The 26,335-nt window shown below is 43.9% G+C and overlaps 1 protein-coding gene across 1 annotated transcript in view; it reads left to right on the forward strand.

Annotated features, from left to right (window-relative positions):
* DDX1 (DEAD-box helicase 1) overlaps nt 1-26,335 on the forward strand; it is a 1,380,291-nt gene that overhangs the window by 33,564 nt on the left and 1,320,392 nt on the right. The window contains exon 2 of the mRNA XM_044064805.1: nt 23,600-23,651. Coding sequence (XP_043920740.1) covers nt 23,600-23,651 — 52 coding nt within the window. The remainder of the gene's footprint in view (nt 1-23,599; nt 23,652-26,335) is intronic.

Below are 26,335 nucleotides of genomic sequence, written 5' to 3' on the forward strand. Positions count from 1 at the left end.
CCACCCATTCCCAGCCACATTTCTCTTGTCTCTTGTCTCTCTCTCTGTCTCTTTGTCTCTCTCTCTCACTCTCTCTGTCTCTCTCTCACTCTCTCTGTCTCTCTCTCACTCTCTTCCTGTTTGGCTCTGGATCACCCAGGATTCTTGTGTTTTCTTAATCATTTGTCAGGGGTACTTCATGGTCTGGATTTCCCATCCTCCTTTTATGGGCATTCCTCAGCCTCCTCAGGAACCACTTCCTTTTTTCCCCAGAGGTTCTTCGAGACCTGTTGTCTCGGGGTACTATTCAAGAAGTGCCCGAGTCCCAAAAGGGGAAAGGGTTTTATTCCAGAATGTTTCTAGTGCCCAGAAAAGAAGGTACTTGCAGACCTATTTTAGACCTCTCCCATCTGAACACCTTTTTGAAGGTGCCTACCCTTCGGATGTTGTCCCTTCAGTTCCTTTTTCTTTTGCTCCCTCAGGCCTTTCTGGTGTCTCCGGACCTCAAGGATGCTCATCTCCATGTTCCAATCCATCCTTTCTTTTTCAGGAGAGTTTTGTGATTCTCTGTTGCTTTCTGACATTTTTAGTTCTGTTCTTTGCCCTTTTGCCTTTCAACTGCCCCAGGGTTGTTCACCAAATGCCTCGCTCCTGTGATTGCCTTTTGCAGGCTTCAACGGATCCAAATCTTTCCTTATTTGGACGACCTGCTGATTTGAGTGTCTTTTCCAGAGGTCCTTTTGCAAAATATTCAGTTTACCATTTCTCTTCAGATCCTGGGGTTCGCAGTAAACTTAGTCTTTCCTGACTCCTTCTCAAGATCGTTTCTTTCTGGGTTGCAGGTTTCAAATGGTGGCAATGCTGGCATCCCTGCCTCCTCCAAAGGCATCAACTCTCATTTCTTTCTTTCAAACTCTTCTTCCACTGGCCTCCATTTCAGCCAGGGAGTTTCTGAGAGCTCTGGGGTTCATGGCTTCCACCATTCCGATGCTTCCTCTGGCCAGGCTTCACATGAGGAAGTTCAGTGGTTTCTGAAGTCAGTGTGGCTTCAGCATGTGCATCCTCTAGACTTTCCTGTTTCTCTTCTCCTTTGGCTCAAGGTTGAACATCTGTGGTGGATTCAGCAGTTGTCTCTGAATCAAGGACTCGCGTTTCAGCCTCCGCTTCCCTCTCAGGATCTGTTCACATATGCTTAATATGTGGGATGGTGAGCAACGTTTGGCTCACTGAAGGTTCAGGGAGTGTGGTCGCCTCGTCAGCAGGAGCAGCACATCAAATAGATGAGGGCTCTTCAGACCTTTCATCCTCTCTTCTCTGCAGGGGTATACGCGGACAGTACCACAGTCGTGGTATATCAACAAACTGGGATACAATATCCTACCGTCTTTGTCAGCTGGCACTTCTGCTATGGGATTTGGCTATCCAATATCATGTGACTTTTCAGGCAGTTTACATTCGTTTGGATCGTAACATTGTGCCAGACAATCTGAGCAGGCCCTTTGCTCAGACCCACGAATGGATGCTTCACAGGGATGTGTTTCTGGACATTGTTCACCAGTGGAGTACTCCTCGAGTAGATCTCTTTGCCTCCCCTTTGAACAAACAACTTCCTCTGTTTTGTACCAGAGTTACAGGTCCTCTGGTCTGGAAGGTGGATGCCTTCTCATTTTCTTGGAATGGGATGTTTGTTTATGCATTCCTTCCCCTTCCTCTCATTTTGAGAGCCCTGTTCAAGATTCAATGGGATGCTCTCAAAATCTTGTTGGTGACTCCCTTTTGGCTGTTGACAGCACTGGTTCTGTCTACTTCTGCATCTCGCCAGGGGCAATCATCACAAGTTACCTGACAGGGTGGATCTCCTCACACAAGACGAAGAGGGTCTCATTCATCCCCACCTGTCCACACTTCAACTGACACTGTGGGTGATAGGGTTTTGATTCCTCGGACACCTTTTTTTCTGAGGACATGCTGCAGGTCCTGCAGGAGGCCAGAAAACATACTACTAGGAAATCCTACTTATCTAAATTGAAGAGGTTTTCTATTTGGCGTCTTTCTCGTGACCTGGACCCACTTTCTGTGGATATTCCTTTGGTTCTTTCTTATTTATGTGAGTTGCTCAGTGCTGGTTTGGCCTATTCTTCAATGAAGGCCCACTTATCAGCTCTTTTTGCTTGTCTGCCTTTAACTCCCACCCGTTAGCTTCTAGATTTGAGGCTAAGCAATTTCTTAAAGGCATCCTTTAATATTAGATCTCCTAGGAAGCCTGTTCCTCCTCCCTGGGATCTTAATTTTGTTCTGGAAAAATTGACTCTGGCTCCTTTTGAGCCTACTCTCATCTTCCTTGCAACATTGTTCTTGGAAGACAGTTCTTTTATTAGCTCTTACTACTGCCAGACGGGTGTCTGAGTTGTAAGCCCTTATGGCTTGTCCAACTTTTTTGATATTTCATGAGGACAGGGTGTCCTTGCATACTAATCTTTTATGTCCAAGGTGGTTAATAAGTTAATTCATTTACCTACCCATTTCCCTCTCCCCAATCTGACAGTGAGAGGATGCTACATACCTTAGATGTGCATAGAGAGCTCAGAATTTATTTGGATAAAAGTAAAGCTGTCAGGAAGTCTGACCAGTTTTTTGTTTCCTTTTTATACTAGGTCTGTAGGTTTGGCTGTTTCCAAGCAAACTATTTATTTCCGCTTGAATTTCAAAAGCCGTTTCCTTTTGTTACACTTTTTTCATGGCAAGACCCTTCCTTCTTCTATTAAGGCTCATTCCACTAGAGCTGTGGCTTGTCCTGGAGCTTTTTTCAAAGGCTTGGATGCTAATTCTGTTCTTGAAGCTATTACCTGGATTTCTGTGCATACCTTTACCAAACGTTACCAGTTGGATGGTATCTCCAGAGCTGGTTTTGCTGCTGCCATTCTTCATGGCTTCTTGGAGGGCTCTGCTGCTTCCTCCTCCCAGGTTGTTTCTTGAGGTTTTGCACACTCCCATTAGGAAGGAGTACTGCAGCGGTGAATGTAAGGGCATAGTACAGTTGTGTAAAATCTTACCATAATGGTAGGTTCTCCTTGGTTTTCCTTGGACTGCTGTTCCTACTGGGGCAATCTGACGGTATGCCTGAACATCACCTTTATGTCCTACCTTACACAAGGAGTAAACAGGAGACGTTCAGCATACCTTAAAGCAACGGAAATCTTTGTAAACTGGCAGGATGGATGGCTTCACGGCAGGGAATCCCATTAGTAAGGAATATTGCAGCAGTGAAGGCAGGGCCATGTACCGTTATGGTAAGATTTTACGCAACTGTATTTTTTGTGTCATTCCCTGTCTTCTATGTCATGTAACTTTTCAACCATTTCTTCCTGCATTGATGCTGTCTCAGGCTGGTGTGGTCAGGTTACTGTCCACTTTTTTCATCCCCTCATTCTCATTGGAGTGGACTTTTTTCGGCTACCTCTTCAGTGCGCTTGGGTCTTTAAGCATATTTCGTCATTCCTTTCATCCAACTTTTCTTTATCTGCCATCTTCTAGGGACCAGTCATTCCTCTGTTCACTGCTGTATTTCTCAAGCTTTTCCCTGGTGTGTCTGTGTCTTCTGAGTTGTCTCCTCCTCTCCTTTTTTTACCATTCTTCTTTTCTGCTGTGCAGTTATCCAGCTTCGTAAAGACTCTTGCATCTTTGTGGACTGTTCTTTTTTGCTTGACATTTTGTAGCTTAGGAGGGAGGGCTGAGATGTGCCTTTTTAGCTAGGCACAGTACCGGATGTCCCAACACCTTAAGCTTTAGATCGTACTACGCATGAAAGTGTTTCTCTCTGTGTCTCTCTCTCTCTCTCTCTGTCTCTGTGTCTCTCTCTCTCTCTCTCTCTCTCTCTCTCTCTCCAATACTAGTCAAATTATTTTTAGAGAGGGTTTTAAGTAAATCGTCAGCAGAATATATGCATAGTGTTTTTACACTCTGAAGAGCAATACTGATACTCTTGCAATGTATGTAGTTGTAAGCAGTGATGGTATGAGCTTCAGCATGGCTCTTTCTGGTTCTAGGATAGATAGTGCAGATAGCCACAGTGTATAAGCTGAAGCTTTTCTTGGTCTTGGAAGTAGAATCATGTTGTTTTTGTAAATGTATGCTTTTATTCGGCATGTTTACAGGATGGGGTAACAATGAAGAACATGATACAAGATCAGAGGTATGAGCAAGTTTAGTGTTATAAAGAAGCCACAAATGCAAGAATAATATGGCCAGTGTCCTGCATCTGTAGCTAACTGTAAGTGAAAGAATGGCATATTCTCCGTTTTAAACATGGAAAGTAAATGGGCTTGCAGGCAGGGTGGTAGGTGCAGAGTATTTATATTTAAAAATGTGTGAGGTACAGATTGCTATGCCGTGGGACTCTGTCTTGCATATTTATTAACTTATTTTAGTTAAAGGAGGATTTCACTGTGGATAGTCAGCAGAATATAAGGACAAAGGAAAGGTGTGTTAATGCTGTTTATAGAATGATCGGCTCGCTTGTTGTAGAGACAAAAGACAGCAATAGAAAATTTGTGGCATTGAGGGGATACTGGCAGGAAAATTGGTTTACTTCATGCATATAGATTTCTCTTAAAACTGCAATTATGTAGATTAGAGTATTGGGAGAAAAATAAGTTTTTCAGTAGGGCATTTTATTTAGAAGTGGTGACTGGAATTTTGACTGTGAAGAAACTAAGGTAGATTTTTTTTTTTAAAGCAAAAAGTATATGAAGTTGTTGGTGTGGAGGATCTTTCTTCAGAAGCAGATTGCACATTCCCCAAGACAATACTGACTGAGCTAGGTTGGATAGAAACAGTGTATCACAGGAGTGTATTAAGAATGCAGGTCTTTTCAGTAGTTTCTGACCATTTGTGTAAGATGAAAATGCTGTTGAAATATATGCATGTCCTACCACCCCATTATTGGTTACTTGGGCCATGTCCCAGAGAATGTTCTGGTGATCTAGCAGTCCAGATAATCATCTTTTAGTATGGCCAACTCCAAATGTCCTTTTTCCAGCTGTGGGTGTCTTGTCTGAATGGTCTCCTGCACTTTCTCTGTTCATATTTTTGCCTCACATTTTTGGTCTTTTTTCCTAATAAAATTTGTGATTTTTTTTTTTTTTTTTTTTTTTTCTATCCGATCACTTGGGATTGAATTCTGTTAATACATTAAACTCATTTAACCTGAACTCAAGCAACCAGCAGTGGTATCTGGTTAGGCCTCGCTCTGCTCCCCTAGCCGCTCCCACTACATCTACATTTATCCCAACCCTGTATCACCAGAACAATCTTTACTCCAATTGGCCACTGACCTACATCTAGCTAAATCATACTTAGTAATTACATTCAACATACACAATTAACACACAAAATAGTACACAGAGTAGTACACTGTTAAATAACCATACCTTTCACACCACTACTTCTACCCAAACAACACTTCAGCACATTATGCACATCTCTCTTTTAACCCTCACACCCATAACCTATAATGTTAAGTTGTCTATCTCGCTTTCATTCTTGCTGGTTGGGATCGGAGCCGATCCTCGGCTCCGACTCGGCCATCTTCAATAGCTCGAGAGCTGTTTACTGGCTCAAGGCTACCCCTTATCCCATAATGCCTAGCGATAGCTGCCCAGATCTCGTTTGCCGCTTCAGCTGCAAGGTGTCGTTTTACTGGCTCAGACTTGTATAGAGTTTTTTGTGTAACCTTTTCACTAGAATTTAACTTTTCTATTTTATTATTAGCGATAGTTTGTTTCTGTGATGATAGATAATTGTTTATCTTATAGTATCCCTCTTTTTGTAGAACTCGTTTAACTTAAGAGAGTTCTCCCCCACCCCTCCCCACCCCTCTTCTTCTCAGGTTAGCCGTTTAAGTTAGAGGCAGCCGTTTAAATTAGAGGCATTCCTATTGTCTATATAAAAAAAAAAAAAAAAAAAAAAAAAAACCTTTTGCTATAGTCTTCTAGTAGGTGTGTTTTTTGTAGACTGTATATTGCTTCTTGTTGTTGTCATTATTGGTTTCTTTCTACTGTAAAGGATGTCAAAGGAATCCAAGGTTTCTGGGTTCAAGAAGTGTGACTCATGCTGTCAGAAAATGTCTGACAGATGGGCACACTTCTTGCATCTATTGTTTAGGCGCTGTGCACCTGCAGGACTCTTGTTCTTTTTGCCATGCCTTTAGTCCAAGAGTCCTGCAGGAGCGTAAGAATAAACCGATTATTAGGGGTCTTTTAAAACCCCAGGATTCAAGAGCTCACAGCCAGTGAAATCCCCTAAATCCACTAAGCCGTTGGCTGCATGTTTGGGGCCGTCTTCAGTTCAGGATTTACCTTTTACGTCAGTCACTATCTCCCCGTCGGCTCCGTCAGAGGCTTCTGAGTTGTCGCGGCGCCACAAGAGGCTGAGGTCCTCTTCACTAGAGTCGGTGCATTCAGTTCTTCGGTCTCCTTTACTTCAGGGCAAGCGTAGTCATCGATCCTCTCACTCCTCTCGATCCTCATGACTGTCTGATCATGATGTGGAGAGAGTGGTCAGTATGTTGCTTAAGTCGCAGGCACTAGCTAAATTGTTGTCCAGCCCTCCTCAACAGGTAGAGGCCCCGACCACTTCTCTCGATGTTCCTCCTCCGACTCCAATGAGTTCGGAGCTGGAGTTCGTTGGGGTTCGAGTAGTGGAACCGTCGGCTCCGATAATTCTCTCCTTCGGTTCTGATGTCTGCTCAGATTCCCTCGGTGGTACCTTCCATCGAGGGATCTGGGCGCCCGGGGCTCCCTCGGCTCCGAGGGGGCGAGTGGCATTGGACCCTTGTCCGACCCCGTTCTCCCTCTCAGAGCTTCGGCGCAGGTGAGCTCTGCTCCAACATCGGCCTCAAAGCCGGCCCCCTCAGTGTGGAGAAAGATTCCTATTTCTTTGGAACCGGAGCTTTCTGTTCATTGTGGCAGGGACTCCTTTCATGTCATGCGGAGTGTGCTGTCCCCTGAGTCAGCTCCACTATCAGCCCCACCGGCTCCATCCCCTGTAGTGCCTGTGCCAACCTCTGCTCCTCCTCCAGACCCTAAGCGTAGGGAACCGATGCTCCAGGACAACCCCATTGGGTGTTTCCTCCTCTTCTGAGGCCTCTCCTGATCACTCAGAAGAGCCCCCTCAGAAGAAAGTGTAAGAGGAAGCACATTGACTCCCCCGAGTCTGTCACTTCTGATACAGACTTAGATGATTCGGAAGGGTCCCCGAGATCCCCCTCTGAAGATGTTTCCTTCTCGGACATCCTAGAACTGCTTAAACAGAGGGGGAACTAGAATCTCCTAGCCCCTTCTGGTGATGTCTGTATTTCTGAATGCCTTCGGTTCCCGACCTTCCACCTCCTGGGTGTCTCCGCCTTTCGATCCACTTATGATAGTGGTGGCTCGAAAGGCTTGGTCAACTCCGAGGAGACCTAGTAAATTCATTACAGCACCCCAGGATAAGCATTTCCTTTCAAAAGGTGTCCCTGTTGATGCTATGGTGGTGGCAGCACCCACCAAAAAGAGTGAGCGGAGACCTCTTCATCTGTCCATCCCCCTAACAAGGAGTCTAGGACGATGGACAGATACGGGAAGCGAATGTTCGCTTCAGCGACCTTTTCTATGAGGTCACTGAACTACCTGTGTCATTTTACCTGACTTTAAAGGGATCTCCTTAAAGAGCTCGGAGATGCCCTCCAAGATCCAACAGCTGAGGGAGCACAAGCCAAGGTAGCTTCCCACCTAGCGACGCTTAATTTTGTTGTGAACTCCTCCATGAGGCTCATTTCCTATGCAGCCGATGGGGCGAGTAGAGCCGCAGGTACCGGGGTGGCCCTTAGGAGGCATGCGTGGATGTGGCTGTGTAACTTTGCGGAACCCTTTCGAGCATCCTTCACCAACACTCCCTTTGATGTTTCCTTTCTTTTTGGACCACAGGTGAAAGACACTTTGACTAGGTGTGAGCAAGAAGGCAAGACTCTCTCTCTGCCGTGGGAGTCTGTTTTTCCACTCCCTCTAGACCTTACCCCAAGGGTCAGAAGAGTGGGAAGAAGTGGTTCCGTCAATCTCGGGGAGCCTTGCCTGACGCACGTAGTGATTTTTCCTCCAGAGGCAGAGGGGGAAACAATAATAGACGCCGCCCTCGTGGCAGAGGGGGTCCACAGAGCCAGGACAACATAGAATCCTCCTCTGATGAGCCCTTCCAGCATCCCTGAAGGGTTGCCCGGCTGCTCAACTCTGGAGGCAGTCGGGGAAAGACTTTCGCTGTACCCAAAAGCCTGGCAAAGTTTAACATAAGACAGATGGGTATGGTCCATTATATCCGGAGGTTATAAAATTCCCTTCCATCAACCCCCTTTACAGTCAAGGAAGACCCTTCCAGATGTTCCACCCCCATCTGAAGGAGCAAGCAGTAATAGAAGTTTCAAAACTGCTAGAAAAAAAGAGCCATCCAGGAAGTCCCGGCAGACCAGCACGGATCCGGAACTTACTCAAGGTTCATTTTAGTCCCAAAAAAATCAGGGGACTGCAGACCGATTCTGGATCTCAGCAGACTAAACAGGTATGTGCAAAGAACGAAGTTTCGGATGGTCACACTACAGTTCATTCTACCCTTTTTGGGTCAGGACAATTGGATGTGCTTGATTGGATCTTCAGGACGCGTACTACCATATAAAGATGGACAGGCGCTCCAGGAGATATCTTTGCTTCCGGCTGGGGGCCAGTCATTATCTGTTCAGAGCTCTGCCCTTTGGTCTCACCACAGCCCCCAGGGTGTTCACCAAATGTATGGCAGTGGTCACAGCTCACCTGAGGCATCAAGTATTCCAGGTGTTTCCGTATCTAGACTGGCTCCTTACTGCTACCACCAGGCATCAACTCATACAAGCACGGGACTACACAATCACTGTCTGCTCCCAGCTTGGCATTACAATAAATTTCGAAAAATCTGCCTTGTTGCCCTGTCAGTCTATCACTTACATAGAGCAGACTTGGACACAAGGGATATGTTTGCAAGGCTGCCACTAGAAAGGGTGTCCGCAGTCCGTTAGCAGGTACAGGTTCTGATGCAGAGCAAAAGGATCCAAGTCAGGTACGTCCTTCATACTCTGGGTTCTATAGCAGCAGCCGTCATTGTCCTAATCCCTCTGGTGCGCTTTCACATGAAAATTCTTCAGTGGCTTCTGTTTATGCAGTGGTCTTTCCAAGAGCTACCCATGATTTACATGATCATGATCACGGCTGCATGCAAAAGACAACTTTCTTGGTGGATGGTCTCCCCACTAGTTACTCAGGGCAGACCTTTCATACAACCCCCTCCAGTAGCCACAGTGACGACAGACGCCTCCCTGATAGGGTGGGGGGCATTATCTGGGCAGGGCATTATCTGGGCAGGACAAGTCCAAGGCAAGTGGCAACCCCACGAGTACCATCTGCACATAAATGTCCTGGAAATGAGAGCCGTGCTCCTGGTGTTGCAAGCCCTTCGAGACTCTTCCTTCTGGGACTATTTACTATTCAAACGGACAACATGTCAGTGGTGTGGTACATCAACAAACAGGGCGGAACCAGATCCTACCCCCTGTGTCGAGAAGCACTCAGACCTTGGCAGTGGGCGATTTCCTCCCAACGTTTTCTGATTGCGACGCACATCCCCGGGAGATCCAACGTCATAGCGGACAGGCAGAGCAGAGCTATCCTCCTGCCTCACGAGTGGTCTCTGAATCAGGAAGTTGCGAGTCTTCTTTTCCGCAAATGGGGACAGCCTTGCTGCGATCTCTTTGCCACCCCCTTCAGTAGCAAATGCAGCAACTACTTCTCCCTTTTTCTGCTTCCAGGTCACATACCCAGAGACGCTCTAGTCCACGATTGGCCCCAGGGACTTCTTTATGCCTTTCCTCCTTTTCCCCCTGATAAAAGCAATATCGTTGGGTTGCAAAATGTTCCTCATTGCTCCCCACTGTCCTCGACAGATATGGTTCCTGTTCCTGCTCCGTTACCTTCTCTATCAACTCTGGACCCAATTCCAGACCTCCTGGTTCATCAGTCAGGCGGGTTGCATCAATCCCTCAAAACTCTCCAGCTCACAGCTTGGTTGCTCCACTTCCAACCTTAGCCAGGCTTCCGAACATTTCCCCAGCAGTCCATGACATCATCATCTCCTCTCAGAAGTCTACAACGAGAAACTTATGCTAGCAAATGGAAACGTTTTTCTTGTTTGGCAAAGGCTAGGAATGTGGATCCCCTTTCAGCCCCAGTCCACGAAATTCTGGAATTCCTAGCACAACTGTTTCACTCCCGGTCTGCTTCTGCTACGATCAGGGTACAAATGGCGGCCATTTCTAGCTTTCGTGTTGGTTTTTCGAACTCAGCATTGTCTCATAAGCTCTGTAAAGCTTTTTTGAGAGGGACAACTCTTCTTAGCCCTCCAGTGAGAGATCCCCCTCCTCCTTGGGACCTTCATTTAGTCCTAACCTCCTTAATTCTGCCCCCTTTTGAACCAGCAGCATCCTGCTCCATCAAGTTCCTATCTTGGAAGACGCTCTGTCTGGTAGCCATTACTTCAGCCAGACGTGTCTCCGAACTTCAGGCGCTATGTGTTCGTCCGCCATACTTGGTTTTTCATAAGGACAGGGTTGCTCTGAGGACTAATCCTTCGTTTCTCTCTAAAGTCTGCTCAGAAAATAATTTAAACCAATCTATAGATCTTCTTGTTTTTTCCCTAATCATACCAACAAGGCAGAGTACAAACTGCACCAATTGGACGTTCATAGGCAATTGCGTTTTTACCTACACAGGACTAAAGAAGTAAGGAAGTCGGACCAACTATTCCTTTTCTTATGCCTTGGGCAAACAAGGTCTCCCAGTTTCCAAGGTAACCTTGTCCAGATGGTTGTCACACACTATTTCTTTCATTTATCAGTTAAGGAACAGAGTTACCTATTAAACCGAAAGGTCATTCTACTAGGGCCTTGGCCACCTCTGTAGCCTTCCAGTCTAGGTTGCCCATGGATTCCATATGTGCAGCTGCCACGTGGGCAAACCCTCATACCTTTATTTCTCATTACAAGTTGGATATGGTCTCTAGGAGCAGAGCTGACTTTGATTCCACTGTTCTGAAGAGTCTGTTCCACTGAGCCACCCAGGATTTTAGGTGCTAGGGACGCTGTCCCAACCAGCAAGAACGAAGGCGAGATAGACAACTTAACATAAAGAAGTTGTGTACCTACCATAACGTTCCATGTTGGTTGTCTTCATGTCACCTTCCTTCTTGTGTCCCACCCTCTGTCCCCCTGTCCTAGTGGACCAAGAGGAGTTTTTTCTCTTTCATTGGCTGTGTGTTCTCTTGTTTCCTCTATTGAGTTAGAGAATATGGCAGGTATAGTCAACTGATTTTTTGACTGGTTTATTCTTTTGTTATGTCTGGAGTTAGCTATTTCAAACGAGATCTGGGTAGCTATCGCTAGGCATTATGGGATAAGGGGTAGCCTCGAGCCAGTAAACGGCTCTCGAGCTATTGAAGATGGCCAAGTCGGAGCCGAGGATCGGCTCCAATCCCAACCAGCAAGAAGGAAGGCGAGATGAAGACAGCTAACATGGAACGTTATGGTAGGTACATAACTTCTTTTTACCTCCATACAAACTAACACGCCACTAGTACAAACCAGTTACCATACAACACATACCTCCACACCTTTAGCAACTCCCATAAACTTCCAAATTGCATCCAAATTATTAACAACAGCTTAATAGTACACCTATATATAAGGAACACTCTACAATCCTACAGTAGAAAAATAACATTTAAGTGCCACATAGAAATAGTACACTTGATCAAACTCGCACTGCTCAAGTAAAGCCTTCTAATCTCAGGAGACATCTGCCCAAATCCAGGGCCATGCAACATCATCCCCCTTCTAAATGCACATCAGACCTAGTTATCATTAACCTCAACTCTAGGAGTATAACAAACTTCCCCCCATAAGCCCCTATTCCCCAGACATTCTAACCATAACAGAAACCTGACTAAAACCTGGCACCCAGAGTGAAAAAATTCTCCCTCCTGGATATAATATTCTAAGATTAGATAAACTAGGTAAAAAGGGAAGGAGGGGAGTTGCAATTCTCTATAAAAACACACTTTCTCTCTAACCTCTACAAACCCCACTACCCAGATTTAATAATGCTGAAACCTTAGGCACTGTTTTACTCCTGAATAAGAATACAAATATCAACATTCCCTATGCCTACATCCCTCTAGGCCACAACTGTTTTAACAATCGAATTGTTACAATGGACGAGTAATAACCTACCGCAAGAGACCATTCTATTAGTAGACCTAAATATTGATTGGCTAGCATGCAGTTCCAAAAACCTCACTAACCATATCAGTTTGTATGGTTTGTCCCAATTCATAGCTGTATCTACTAGAGTAGATAAATCCCAAAAGAAATCTGTACTTGACTGGACACTGGTAAACTGCCCTGAACATAATTACCAAACAGGTTGTCTACCAGATGGGCTCAGTGATCACTTACCCACATTTCTCCTAAAAAAAAAACGCTCTAATAAACCCAAGCCCAAAGTATATAAACAAATTAGAGATGACCGCAATGTAAACCAATCCGACCTTAACAGTACTTTTAAAGAAATGCAACTGGGAACCACTACGTACCCTAGAATTAGACCAAGCTGTCAACTACTTCAGTAGTACTCTTACTAATATCCTTAACTTAGTAGCTCCCATAAGGAAAATTAGAGTCAAAGTAAACTATGCACCATGGCTAAGTAAGTCCAACTAGAGCCTTACTAAAGTTTAGAGAGAAGGCATGGAAAACCTGGGAAAAGGAAAACGCCAGGCTAGTATAAACTATCAACAACTCGGAACTAGGTTAAAAAACAAACTATGCTTGATGAATAGAACTACTTCTTGGGTATCCAAAATAAACACTCCAAAAACCCCCAAAGGTTCTGGCATGCAGTTAACTCCTTATTAAAACTTGGTAAAACCACCACACCAGCTCCCGCCTGCACTAATAATAATAGTGACACAGCTTCAGAATTTACTGAATCCATTTTAAATCACTGTCTGGCCAACTATCCAAAAATAGTTATTCACCTACACCAAAAACAACTCCTATCAACACCTCTCGCCCATTCCAACCTCCAAAATAAAAACACTTCTCCTAAAGCTAAAACGTACTTCTCTTGCAGCTGACGGAATAACAGCTAAATTCTTAAAACTAGCCTCTGACTCCTTTATCCTACCCGGTCACTATCCTTCTCAACTGCTCCATCCAGGAAGCCTATGTCCCACAATTATGGAAAATTTCATGTTATTCCTCTTCATAACAGTGGCAATTCCTTTGATTTCTCTGTCGCCCCATTGCCATCCTGTCTCCCTTATCTAAAATACTATGCAAATCACCCTTTAAGGATATCCGGTGTTTCAGCGAAATGGCAATTCTGAATGTCTGTGACTTTTTTTTTTTTTTTTTTTTTAACTTTCATTAAGTCTCGTTTCTGGACAATGTCAGGTCATTAAAGCCAAACCCCTCTAGCTGTGGACATGCATGTTTCTGCCTTCTTATGACATCATCAGCACAGCATAAGAGGAATGTTTGACCTTTGGAAACACAGGGTTGTCATAACCAGCTGATATCCATAAACATTAGGTTGTCTACAAAATATCCCAACTAACAAACTAAAACAGAGAAAAATGCTGTCAGGCAGAGTTTTTTAATTTATTTAAAGAGTAAAAAGGTTACACAGATAACCAAATGGTTAAACACAAAAAGAAAAATCTAGCAAAGCTAGACTTCTGTGTAATACCTTAAACCTCTTGCATCAGAGGCCTCCTGGGATATATGCAAATCACCCTTTAAGGATATCAGATGTTTCAGCTAAGTGGCAATTCTGAATGTCCATGCCTTTCTTTTACTTTCATTTTTAAGTCTGTTTATGGACAATTTCAGGCCATTAAAACCAAACCCCTGTAGCTGTGGACATGGACATTCAGAATTGCCATTTAGCTGAAACACTTGACATCCTAAAAGGGTGATTTGCATATATCCCATGAGGCCTCTGATGCAAGAGGTTTAAGGTATCACACTGTTAGAAGTCTAGCTTTGCTAGATTTTTCTTTGTGTGTTTTTTAACCAGTTGGTTATCTGTGTGACCTTTTTACTCTGTTTTAGTTTATTTAAGATACTAGAGAAATGCATTCACTTTCAGGTCATGCACTTACTAATTACAAACAATCTACTCTCCAGCACACAGCACTGCTTCCGCCCATATCACAGTACAACTACCGCTCTTCTCTCTCTCACTAATCTGGTTAACCATCATAGAAACAATAATAACTTTATATCTGCTATATTCCTACATCTGTCTAAGGCATTCAAAATAGTTTCTCACCCATTACTAAAGTGGAACCTGTGTGTTGAGAGACAGCCTTACAAGACTATCTGCAAATATATAGAGCCGAGTATATTTTTCTGTATTATTCTGTATTATAGAGCTAAATTGTTGCTTAGATATCTGTTGTCTTACTGTTCTGCAAATATACAGAGATCAGTATATATTTTTTTGGTTTTATAATTTGCACTCTGATTCCTCACATCTCTGTTGAAACCCCCCCCCCCCATTCTTGGTTGTAGTTTAAATTTGGTGGCTTTTGCGGTGCTCGCCCCACTGTAGATTTGATCTAGGACACTCCCCCAGTCCCATCTCTTTACCGCATTCTACCTAATAAATCCTTTGTGCACTTGCTTTTAGTCCTTTTTAATTTAATTACATTTTTTTCACACTGTGTGTGGACTAATATTGCTACATACTCAAGTGTGCCAGCTTGCACTGCATGTGAATTGTTTTTGCTACTTTTCTGAAAAAAAAAATTGTAAGCCTGTTTCCTACCTTTCCTGTAACTAGTGTCCCAGATACAGATTTGCTGTATCCAGGACTATTTGTAAGCTTCTGAGCCCCCAAGCCTTTCTGTGTTGGAGGGAAGCCTTCTAGCTTATCAGTGGGAGTGGTAAGCACTACCACATAGGGAGTGGTTCTGGCCCAGAATTTGTAGTTATTGGCCGTTTGGGCGGTCTTCCATCTCTCTCAACTTTCTGATTTGAAGGCCTGCATTTGCACTTGTTTCTATCCTGTAACTCCTGGGCCCATCTCATTTGCTCACTCATTTATTTTTATTTTTTTTTTTTATAATCTGCTTTTACTGTATTTGTGTTTTTTCCTACTTTATTTTGCTTTTGCGTCATCTTAAAAGTACTCAATTGTATTTATTACTGCTTGGTGTAACTCATTCTAAGCTTTTTAGTTTAAGCACTTGGGCTTCAGATCAGTTGTTTTACATTTAAGAAGGTTTGTGGTCTGCACTGTAGTGGCAGAACAGGTAGCTTACAACCTTCTAAGTTGGGAACTGCTGATTGAGGGCTCAGTGTCTGTTATTCTAAAAGTGTATTAATTCTCGTTTAAGCACTAGGGCTTCAGGCCAGTTATTTTACATTAAAAGGGTTCGTGGTCTGCACTCTTGTGGGAGGAGAGGCTGGACTCTGCCCTTCTGAGCTGGGAATTTCTGGTTAAAGGCTTATAGTGCCTGCATATTTGAACTGTTTCTTACTGAAATTGGTACACCTTGTTTGCTGTAGCATAGACTAGATCCAGGCCTGCTGAATCTAGTTTTGTTTGTATGCTTGTTATTTCCCTGAAAAGCTAATTCCACCTAAAACGCGGCTTTTCAGCGCTTTTGTGGATCCCTAGTGATATCTGCATTGCTTACTGTACTTATTTCCTTGGTTCACTTGAAAGAAAGTTACTGTTTGTCGTTTTTGCATTTGAGTTACCTGTAACGCATTGCATTTGTTACCTGGAACTTGCTCACTAAAGCAATTATATAAGTCAGCACTAAAATATTAAAAGCACTACACCCTCACAAACTCCCCTTGAGTACCTCGTTCCCCATTGGCCCTTTTTTTTCATTTATAAAGGAATTCCCAATACTATTCTAGCATGTCCAAAGGTCAGTTGTCAATCTCCTCTCCAGTCCAGCTGGTGAATCTGGGAATCTTGAGGTAATGTTACAACTGCCTCATGTACACAGACAACCCTCTCCTCCTCCCAACACATTCCAACACATGTGAGAGATGCAACCATATAGCCATACGGGAGGCTAAGCTCTCTCAACTCAGTACTGGCGAAACCAGTCAGGAGGAGAAGGAAACCACACTCACTACAATTCCAGTCTCACATAGACCTACCACGACAGCAAACCAAACACATAAACGCACAAAAACTTACTCGGAGGCTCTAAATAAAAATCTGCCTAAGCAGCAGAGACCTCCAAAGCAGACACCCAAGCAACCGCTACCCCAAAACAAAACGCGTGCAACACATAGCTCACAAAGCCAGTGTGCCGAACAGTCTCAGCCCTTAAGGCTAAACAACACACCTGATACACTTGTAATAGGTGACTCTATCGTCAAGCACACTGACGTCCCGCTCACCAGGCTGAACAAGGAGAAGGTCATGGTGAGCTGCCTGTCGGGCGCTAGGATCCGCCACATAACACAAGCACTCGGGTCACTCCAAGGCAAGTACAGATATGGCTCAGTCATTGTCCATGCTGGTGTGGATGACCTGAGACGTACCTCTCTGGACTACATGAAAAGAGACATAGAGGAGCTCTCTGTGCATGTAGCCCAGGCCGGTATGACCCTGACCTTGAGTAGCATCTTACCCTCACCAAGAATGATGCCACAATATGAAGACAAGATGATCAATTTCAACAATTGGCTTAAGTATTGGTGTCATTCAAAGGGGATCCAATGCCTGTCAGCCTGGGATGACATGCTCGACAAGCCACGATGCTTCGCTAGGGATGGCTTGCACCTGTCACCCCTGGGCTGTCAGATATTGGCAAAGGCTCTTGCTACCCCCATAGTGCCTTTTTTTAGGCAAGGCTCAAAAGACAAACCCACCTCCATAGGTATCACAAGGGATAAGAAACTGAGTAATGCTACTCAACGCCAGAAGTCTAAACCTCAAGATGCACACACTCGAAACTCTCCTTAGCATGGAGAACATCGATATCTGTGCAGTAGGCTCCCGAGAGTACCCCAGCACTACCAGGTTATACCTCATACCATGCTTTTCGGCCCCAAAACATGGACCGAACCACAAAAGGAGGGGGAGTATCAATATTCGTCAAAGATACCCACACCTCCAGGTTGGTGGCACAGCACGAAGCATCAGAGACTATCCATGTGCAACTAACAGTGGGTAAAACTGCCTTCCAGTTTATAGCCTGCTACAGACCACCCTCCCAAACCCAGGAACCCCACTCGGCCTTCCTGAGAACACTGGAAAATATGAAGGTCTCTCCAAACACCATTATATTGGGCGACTTCAACTACCCAAACATGGAGCTAGAGTAATGCTCCCAGTCTAACACCCTAGCCCAAAGGTTCCTAGAATTTATAAACTCAAATGCTATGGAACAACTTGTTACCACTCCCACAAGAGGGGAAAACATACTGGACCTGATCACCAACATGGGGACTCTATGCTCCAGACCAGAAGTGTATCCCTCACTTTTAAGATCAGACCATAAACTGATCTCACTGGATATTCACATCCCAACTCCACCCCCTGCCCTGAAAACCACAGTGAAAAACTTCTCTAAAGCAAATTTCACACACCTCAAAACCGAGGTGGAATCCTTCAAAGTCCCCGGGACTGTGGAAAATACGGCCCAGACCACAGAATCCTTTATAAACGCATTCTATGAACACCTTCAGGAATGCATGGATCGTGCAATCCCAAATAAAACCAAGACCCAATCCTCCAAAGGCAGACGTCCTGTCTGGTGGACCCCAGCCATAAACAAACTATACAATAGAAGGAGGAAGCTACTACATGATAGAGCAAAATCCCAAAAAGGGAAGGCATCTCTGATCAGTATTAGCAAAAAACTACAGGCACTCAAAATCGAAGGCCAGCTTCGAGAGGAAAATTGCACAGGACACTAAGGATAATCACAAGGCTTTCTTTAGTTATGTTAGGAACCTGGGTGGGAATTCCCAGATATGCTCAGAATTAGTCCAAAATGGCAAAAAATACACCGAACCCACAGACATTACCAACATCCTAGCTGACAGGTTCAGCGCAAACTCCCCCCCCCCCCCCACCAAAAGGGCACATATCTATCCCAGCAGAGTGCTGCCCCCCTGACATCTCAGATGCTCAGGTAAGAGCTGCCCTCTCCAAAGCAAAAAAACACAACACCAATGGGACCAGACGGTGTCCCGGGCTGCGTCCTACATGAACTCCAAGAAGAGCTAAACCCAAACATAAAACTACTGTTCAATCTCAGCCTTACTACAGGATATGTACCCAAAGAGTAGCGTACAGCAACAGTGGTTCCTCTCCACAAAGGTGGTGCCTCAACGGATCCTGGAAACTAGCGCCCCATAAGCCTGACTAGCTTGGTCTGCAAAGCTATGGAAAGGATCATCATGGACCTCATAAATAAAGATATTGGGGACCTACAGACACTGGATCCTACCCAGTTCGGCTTTAAGGGCAGACCCCGCCTCTTAAACCTGGTTGATTTCTATGAAACGGTCACCAAGGCCATTGATGAGGGGAAGGTGGTCCACACAGCCTACCTGGACCTCGCAAAAGCCTTCAATACAATACCCCACTCGGGCATTATAGATAAGCTCACCAGCTTAAATATAAACCCCTATATCACTAGATTGGTTGCAAACTGGCTCAAGGACAGAACCCACATGGTTAGAATTGCTGGAGCCATGTCAGACTCCAAACCAGTTACAAGTGGTGTCCCACAAGGCTCAGTCCTGGGACCTCTCTTGTTTGGTATATATTTCTCGGAGGTACAGGCCAACACGGAAGGACTGTGGCTGACCAAGTTCGCAGATGACTGCAAACTGGGCGCCATAACCGACTCTCCAGCCGACACAAGCATCCTCCAAAAGGACCTCATAGAAACAGACAACTGGTGCCAGAGCCATGGCCTCAAGCTAAACGCCAAAAAGTGTATAGTCATCCCCTTTGGCAAAAACAAAGTGCCCACAAATGACCACATAGGTGGTAATCCATTGAGTACAGAAGAAGTAATTGGGGACCTAAGTTGATAGCAATCTCTCATTTGACAACCACGTGGCCAAAGTGGTTAGAAAAACATTTTATATAGCCCACCTAATCATGAAGGGATTCACATCTAGATCAGGGGAGGTCATCTTGCCTCTTTACTCATCCCTCATCAGGCCCATAATGAGTACAAACAATGCCCCTTTTGGGATGTACCTTACCAGACACCTCCAGCAACTGGAAAGACCCCAAAAGTACCTCACCAAGAGGATCAAAGGGCTCAAACAGATGCCATATGCTGCCTGGTTAAAGAAACTCCAGCTCTACTCCATGGCATGCCGCCTGCTCAGAGGCGATCTGTGCCTGACGTATGAAGCCATGTCCAACCCGGAATTAATGGACATGCTGCACCTCAGAAAATCCAAATCCCATCGAGCTACGCGCTCGAGAGACTTGAACCTCGGCACTGAAATAAATAGTACATGCTGGAGGGACAGATTCATAACCCAGAGGCTCCCTTCACTCTGGAATAAAATCCCAGTCCATGTTAGGCAGAGTCCCTCACTGACTCTCTTCAAGAGGAATCTTGATGAGTGGATGGGAGATCGTAGGTTTACCCCGGGTATCACTTCTGTGTCACTGTTAGACAGAGGCACAGTATACTAACCTCGGAAAAGGGCTTAGCAAAATTAATTTAAAATGGGTGGCGAAAGCCAAACACACTCTGGCTAGGCTTATAAATGCCTTGGGGCAGATAGCCTTGTATGAACCTATGAACTGATAGATTATTTAACCTCCTTATACTTTGGCCCTGACACTATTACCCGGTTCAAAAGCCGTCTGACAAGACTGCAAGCTGTCCAGTGGCAAGGCACACCATCACCTCTAATACCTACCACCATAGGTGTACCCCAAGAACCTATATTAGGTCCACTTCTTTTTTTCTGTTTCTTTACCAACAATCTGCATACCTCCACCCAAAACTTATACGCCTCACTTATACAGTGTGCAGATGATTCTATCCTAATCTGCTCAGCCCCATCACTTACCGCTGTACAGCAACTGACCCAGGAATCCTTTACCTCTGTGGAAAGTTGGATCACAAATATCCAACTAATTCTTAATCCTAACAAAACCTCTCTTGTTTACCCCCAATAAATGCAAAACGTCTCTCTCCTTCACTGTCACTTCCAAAAATGGTACTACTATTTCTCGGTCTTCTCATACCAAATTCCTAGGCATTGAAATAGACAATAACCTCCATTTTGACATCCATATCTCTCAAACAATTAAAGGTTCGCTAAAAAATAGGCACTTTCTTACAGATCAAGCACGGGTCACCCTAGCCCATTCTTATCTACTGTCCACATTAATGAATGCTGCACCAATCCTGACCCACATCAGAAAAACTGACCTGGGCAAACTTGAGTCTTGCTATAACAAAGTGGCCACATTTACCATCAATTCCACTTCTAGAACCCATCACTGCCTACCTCTAAAGGAGCTCCAGTGGCTGGAATTCCCACAACTGCTAACTTTCCACCAAGTAGTCATTGCATATAATATTCTAAAACATCTAGTAACCACAAGCCACACGAACACGTAGCAGCAAAGCACTTATACCAACGAAAATGCAAGTCCACTGTTTGGCACAATAAAGGTTGTCCTCCAATACCACAGTACTATAGAATGGCACAATAAAGGTTGTCCTCCAATACCACAGTACTATAGAAAGGCGAACTCTTACAAAGTAGAACCAAAGCTCTTTATTTCCAAATAAAACACACAGATTGAGCGTGCTTTCGTCTCGTATCGCGAGACTTCATCAGAATCTTTGCTGAGCTGGTGTTATATCAAACAAAGAGGTACGGTCTTTTAGGGAGAGGAAAGGTGCATAGGAATCAGATTTAGCTGGGTCTTTCAGATTCTGTCGTAGTGCCCCCTCTGAGATGAAATCGTAAGAGCTTTGGTTCTACTTTGTAAGAGTTCGCCTTTCTATAGTACTGTGGTATTGGAGGACAACCTTTATTGTGCCAAACAGTGGACTTGCATTTTCGTGTTGGTATAAATATTCTAAAACATCCTGATAAAATCCCAGCCCCAATTGAATTACTGAAACTCTATACTACAAACCGTCCCCTTCGATCTACCAATAAATTACTTCTATCAACACAGCAGGCAAAGCTCTAATTTCATACTTTATAGCTAAAAACTGGAATAACCTCCACTTATCTGTGACTTCTGCTCAAAATATCACACAATTTAAAAACTTACTTAAATAACATCTTAGAGACTATGGTTATGTCTGTGTACTACATAATACTTTGTCTGTGTCTCCTCCTCCTTCATTGTGGAATTTTTCTCCCTGGGCCTCCGCTGAAAATGCCTTCACAAATTGAGAAGAGGAGTAGTACCTCCTTATTTCTGTATATCTGCATGCAGTTCTCACACTACTAGGGTAGACCTGAAATTTCGGGAAAGGCTGACTGCTGTTTCTTTGCTGTGGCATACATTTGTGGGAAGGGCAAAAAACCAGACATTTCCGGATGTACGTCTAACTATATGCTTTCGCCAAGTATGGAAAGACACTACCCACAGTCGCAATGGCTTGTTCTGCCAGGGCATTCACTATATCAGAGGCCTTTATTTATATTCTTTGGATGACGTCTATAAATACTTTCAACAAGGCAGTAAAAGTTGGCACCATTTTCAGGCTCAAGTGTCTGTGGAGCTATGGCTGTGAAAGTTGGGAATTTTGTCTGTTTACAGTTTTTTTGTAGATCCTGTGAGGAGGTTAGCATTTTTGGGTAACGGGCAGTCATATTTAGCTTTTTGTAGGGGCAGATGGGATAGGATTAGTCATGCTAATCCATTCACTCTCGTTCTCCTGTCGTGTTCTGTCTCTCGTTCTGTCGTCTTCGTTATTTGTCATTTTGTCTCTTGTCGTTCACTGTCATTCACTCTAGTTTTCTGTCTTGTATTTCTCTCGTGTGTGCTCTCTCCCTCTCGTGTGTGTTCTGTCTTACACACTCCCCCCATGCTCTTGGAAGTCAGTGGCTAGAAAGCATTTTTTTTGGGAGACTGATGTTTAAGGAGGCCATGGGGCAGGTTTATTTGCCTTTCTTTACAAGGTAAAAATTAGGATTTCCTAGTCTCAGAATGATATGAAAAAAGATGGAACAAGACTAGAGAGAGTGAAAAAATGAGGTCTAGGAGGAAGATGTTGGACTAAAAACTGTGCTATGCTTTTGGGTCCCAGTAGTAAAGATTCACAAACAAAAGACTGTCCAAAGATGGATGCTGTAGTGCTGATGAAATATTTTTAGGCAGACACTTATTTTGACAGTATCCTGATAGTGTAGTAGGAAATGCTTTCATAAGATTGTAGGGTTATTCCATCCATTTTGTAAATGATTTTAATGTAGTCCAGGTGCTTTTTTTGTTTTGTGTAATACAGCATTTGAAGAAAAATCTTTTAGTTGGTATTGTTTGACTTAACGAAACTGCAGGTCTGTTGCATTACCTTTTGCGCATGTCCCCTCTGCAAAAAGTTTATTTCATTTACTTGGTTAACAAGGATTTAAAAATGTATATTGTAGGTTTGTGTGGCAGTTTCTGGAGCAGCTTCGAAGAAGTGTCCTGCCTTTCCGTCAAATCTTAACCGGCACTGATGCAGTATGTCTGTCTCTCTAGGTGTAAACACTGCAGTGCAAGTACATTTGCATTTTCAGTGAGGTCTAGGATAGGATTTTCTCTTTATCATGTAAGAATATGTTGGGGGATTCTTGGCTTGTTGAAAGACCTTTTATAGATAACTGAAGACCTTGGTGTGAGAGGGACACTGAAAATGTGTCAGTAGTAGTTCTGAAGTTTGGGAACAGGATGATGAATAGCAAGCAGAATGCTAGTGAATGTTAGTTCTGAGTTTGTGAATGAGTTTTAACAAGGGGGTAAGGAAATTGGGTAGGTGACCAGTAAGAAGGCATTGGACATGGGCTGGGTTGTGCATTATCCCCACTTACCCCAGTTTATTAGGCCCAAAAAGACTAGGCACCATTTGCAATGAAAAGCCATTGTCTTTGTTTGGTGAAGCTTTCTGAAAGGTGGCTGTCTGCCATGGCATACTGAAGTTGTGACTTGCACCGATTTTAAACCCAAGACAGATGTGTATGAAACTCTGGTGTGCCATTTAAGGATCCTAACATTTTAAATACTGTGGATTGTTCTTCCATAGAATATGGTGTCACTGACCATCTTGGTAAACCCAAGCTGAAGTGCAGCCATTTATTTATTTATTTTTTTTTTTAACCAGCTCTTATGTTTTTATTACTTTAAATGCTTGTTGTTTTCAGTGAGGTTCTTGTAATGAAGATGTTTTAAAAAGCTCAGAGGACATTCTCACTGTTTGTTGTAATTGGAGACTATTGGTTTTGCAATTTTAATTTCTTGTTTTTCTTCATTTTCTTCAACAGAGCTGGGTGTTATGCCTGAGATTGCTCAGGCTGTGGAGGAGATGGACTGGCTGTAAGTATTAATTTTAAATGTTTGAAATCAGTGTTGTGTGCTTGAATAAGATTTTTTTTTTTATTTTGCTTTCTTTGGTAGTTCAGATTTCCTACTGTGCATCTCATTAATTGAACATCGGTATAACATGGTTGACTGTAGTGTTGTGTATTGCAGTCCTCCGTCATTAGTTGCTTAGTACGATTATAGTATGTCTGCTACATATCCCCTAAACTTGTATGTTAACTTATTAAAAATTAAATTACCAACAAGACTACCTTAAAAGTCATAATTAAGAGACGAAAACAACCTGTAAGGCTTTCCACTAACAAAACATTATGCAGATAACTAAGGGAGTTAGTTTAGTCCATTACACACTGGAATAAGTTAATGCTATGTAGTGTAGAATTGGGGAAGTCTGGATGTCCAGTGAATGCAGTAAAACATACAGTAGTTATAAAAAGTGTACACACCCCTGTTAAAAATGCCAGGTTTTTTGTGATATAAAAAGAGACCACAATAAATTATTTCAAAACTTTTCCTACCTTTGTGACCTATAACCTATACAATTCAATTGAAAAATCTGTTGGGAGGAAAACGTATTAAAAAATAAATGTACAATAAGCTGGTTGCATAAGTGTACACATTACTAAACTAATATTTTCATAGGTTGGTACTAGGCTATCGGCCCTAAGACCTATGCAAGCCTAGCCATAACAATTCCCTGGAAATTTCTTCCCACAATATTTACTTCTCTGGGCTCCTGTCTAGCAGGGCGACTGACATGATCCAAACGGTGAATTTCCTATCTCCCATCCAATCATCAAGGTTCCTTTTGAAGAGGGCCAATGAAGCGCTCTGCTTGACATGTATGGGCAGTTTATTCCAGAGTATGGGGAGTCTCTGGGTCAGGAACCTATCCCTCCAGCATGTTTTGTTCATTGTGATAAGGTTTAGATCCCTGGAGCGTGTGGCACTGAGGGATTGGGATTTCTTCAAGTGGAGCATGTTCAACAGCTCAGGGTTTGACATGGCCTTATACGTTAAGCAGAAATCACCTCTGAGTAGACGATATGCCACAGAGTACAGCTGGAGTTTTTTTTTAGACTGTCAGCATATGGCATCTGCTTTAGGCCTGTGATTCTTTTAGTGAAGTATTTCTGTGGCCTTTCCAGCTGTTGCAGACGTCTTGTGAGGTACATACCAAATGGGGCATTACACTCTATAATGGGTCTAATGAGGGATGAGTACAGTGGGACAATGACCTCCTTTTTTCTGGATGAAAAGCCCTTGGTGATGAGTTGTGCCAAATAGAAGGATTTCCTGACTGTTGTGGCGATGTGGTTATCGAAAGTGAGACCACTGTCCACTTGTGTCCCTAAGTCTCTCATCACACTTTCGATGTTTAGTGTCCTGCCACCTATGTGGTAGTTCATGGGTACATGTTTTTTTCCAAAGGGGATGACTATACATTTCTTGGCATTAAGCTTGAGCCCATGGCTCTGGCACCAGGCATCTGTTTCTGTAAGGCCCTTTTGTAGAATATCCACATAATTTGGGGATTCAATAATGGCTCCCAGTTTGCAGTCATCTGCAAACTTTGTTAGCCAGAGTCCCTTAGTGTTCATAGGTTCATACTAGGCTATCTGCCCTAGGGCATTTATAAGCCTAGCCAGAATGTGTTTGGCTTTCGCCACCCATTTTAAATTTATTTTGCTATGCCCTTTTTCGAGGTTAGTATACTGTGCCTCTGTCTAACAGTGACACAGGTGTGATACCCGGGGTAAACCTACGATCTCCCATCCACTCGTCAAGATTCCTCTTGAAGAGAGTCAATGAGGGACTCTGCCTAACCTGGACTGGGATTTTGTTCCAGAGTGAAGGGAGCTTCTGGGTTATGAATCTGTCCCTCCAGCATGTCCTATTTATTTCAGTGCTGAGGTTCAAGTCTCTCGAGCGTGTAGCTCGATGGGATTTGGATTTTCTGAGGTGCAGCATGTCCATTAATTCCGGGTTGGACATGGCTTTATACGTCAGGCACAGATCGCCTCTGAACAGGTGGTATGCCACTGAGTAGAGCTGGAGTTTCTTTAACCGGGCAGCATATGGCATCTGTTTGAGCCCTTTGATCCTCTTGGTGAGGTACTTTTGGGGTCTTTCCAGTTGCTGCAGGTGTCTGGTAAGGTACATCCCAAAAGGGGCATTGTACTCAATTATGGGCCTGATGAGGGATGAGTAAAGAGGCACGATGAACTCCCCTGATCTAGATGTGAATCCCTTCATGATTAGGTGGGCTATATAAAATGTTTTTCTAACCACTTTGGCCATGTGGTTGTCAAATGAGAGATTGCTCTCAACTTGGGTCCCCAGGTCCCTAATTACTACTTTTGTACTTAATGGATTAACACCTATGTGGTAATTTGTGGGCACTTTGTTTTTGCCAAAGGGGATGACTATACACTTTTTGGCATTTAGCTTGAGGCCATGGCTCTGGCACCAGTTGTCTGTTTCTATGAGGCCCTTTTGGAGGATGCTTGTGTCGGCTGGAGAGTCGATTATGGCGCCCAGTTTGCAGTCATCTGCGAACTTGGTCAGCCACAGTCCTTCCGTGTTGGCCTGTACCTCCGAGAAATATATACCGAACAAGAGAGGTCCCAGGACTGAGCCGTGTGGGACACCACTTGTAACTGGTTTGGAGTCTGACA

The sequence above is a fragment of the Protopterus annectens genome, chromosome 1.part0 (genome assembly GCF_019279795.1).
Source record: "Protopterus annectens isolate FY-2018-M chromosome 1.part0, PAN1.0, whole genome shotgun sequence".
Taxonomy (NCBI): Eukaryota; Metazoa; Chordata; order Ceratodontiformes; family Protopteridae; genus Protopterus; species Protopterus annectens.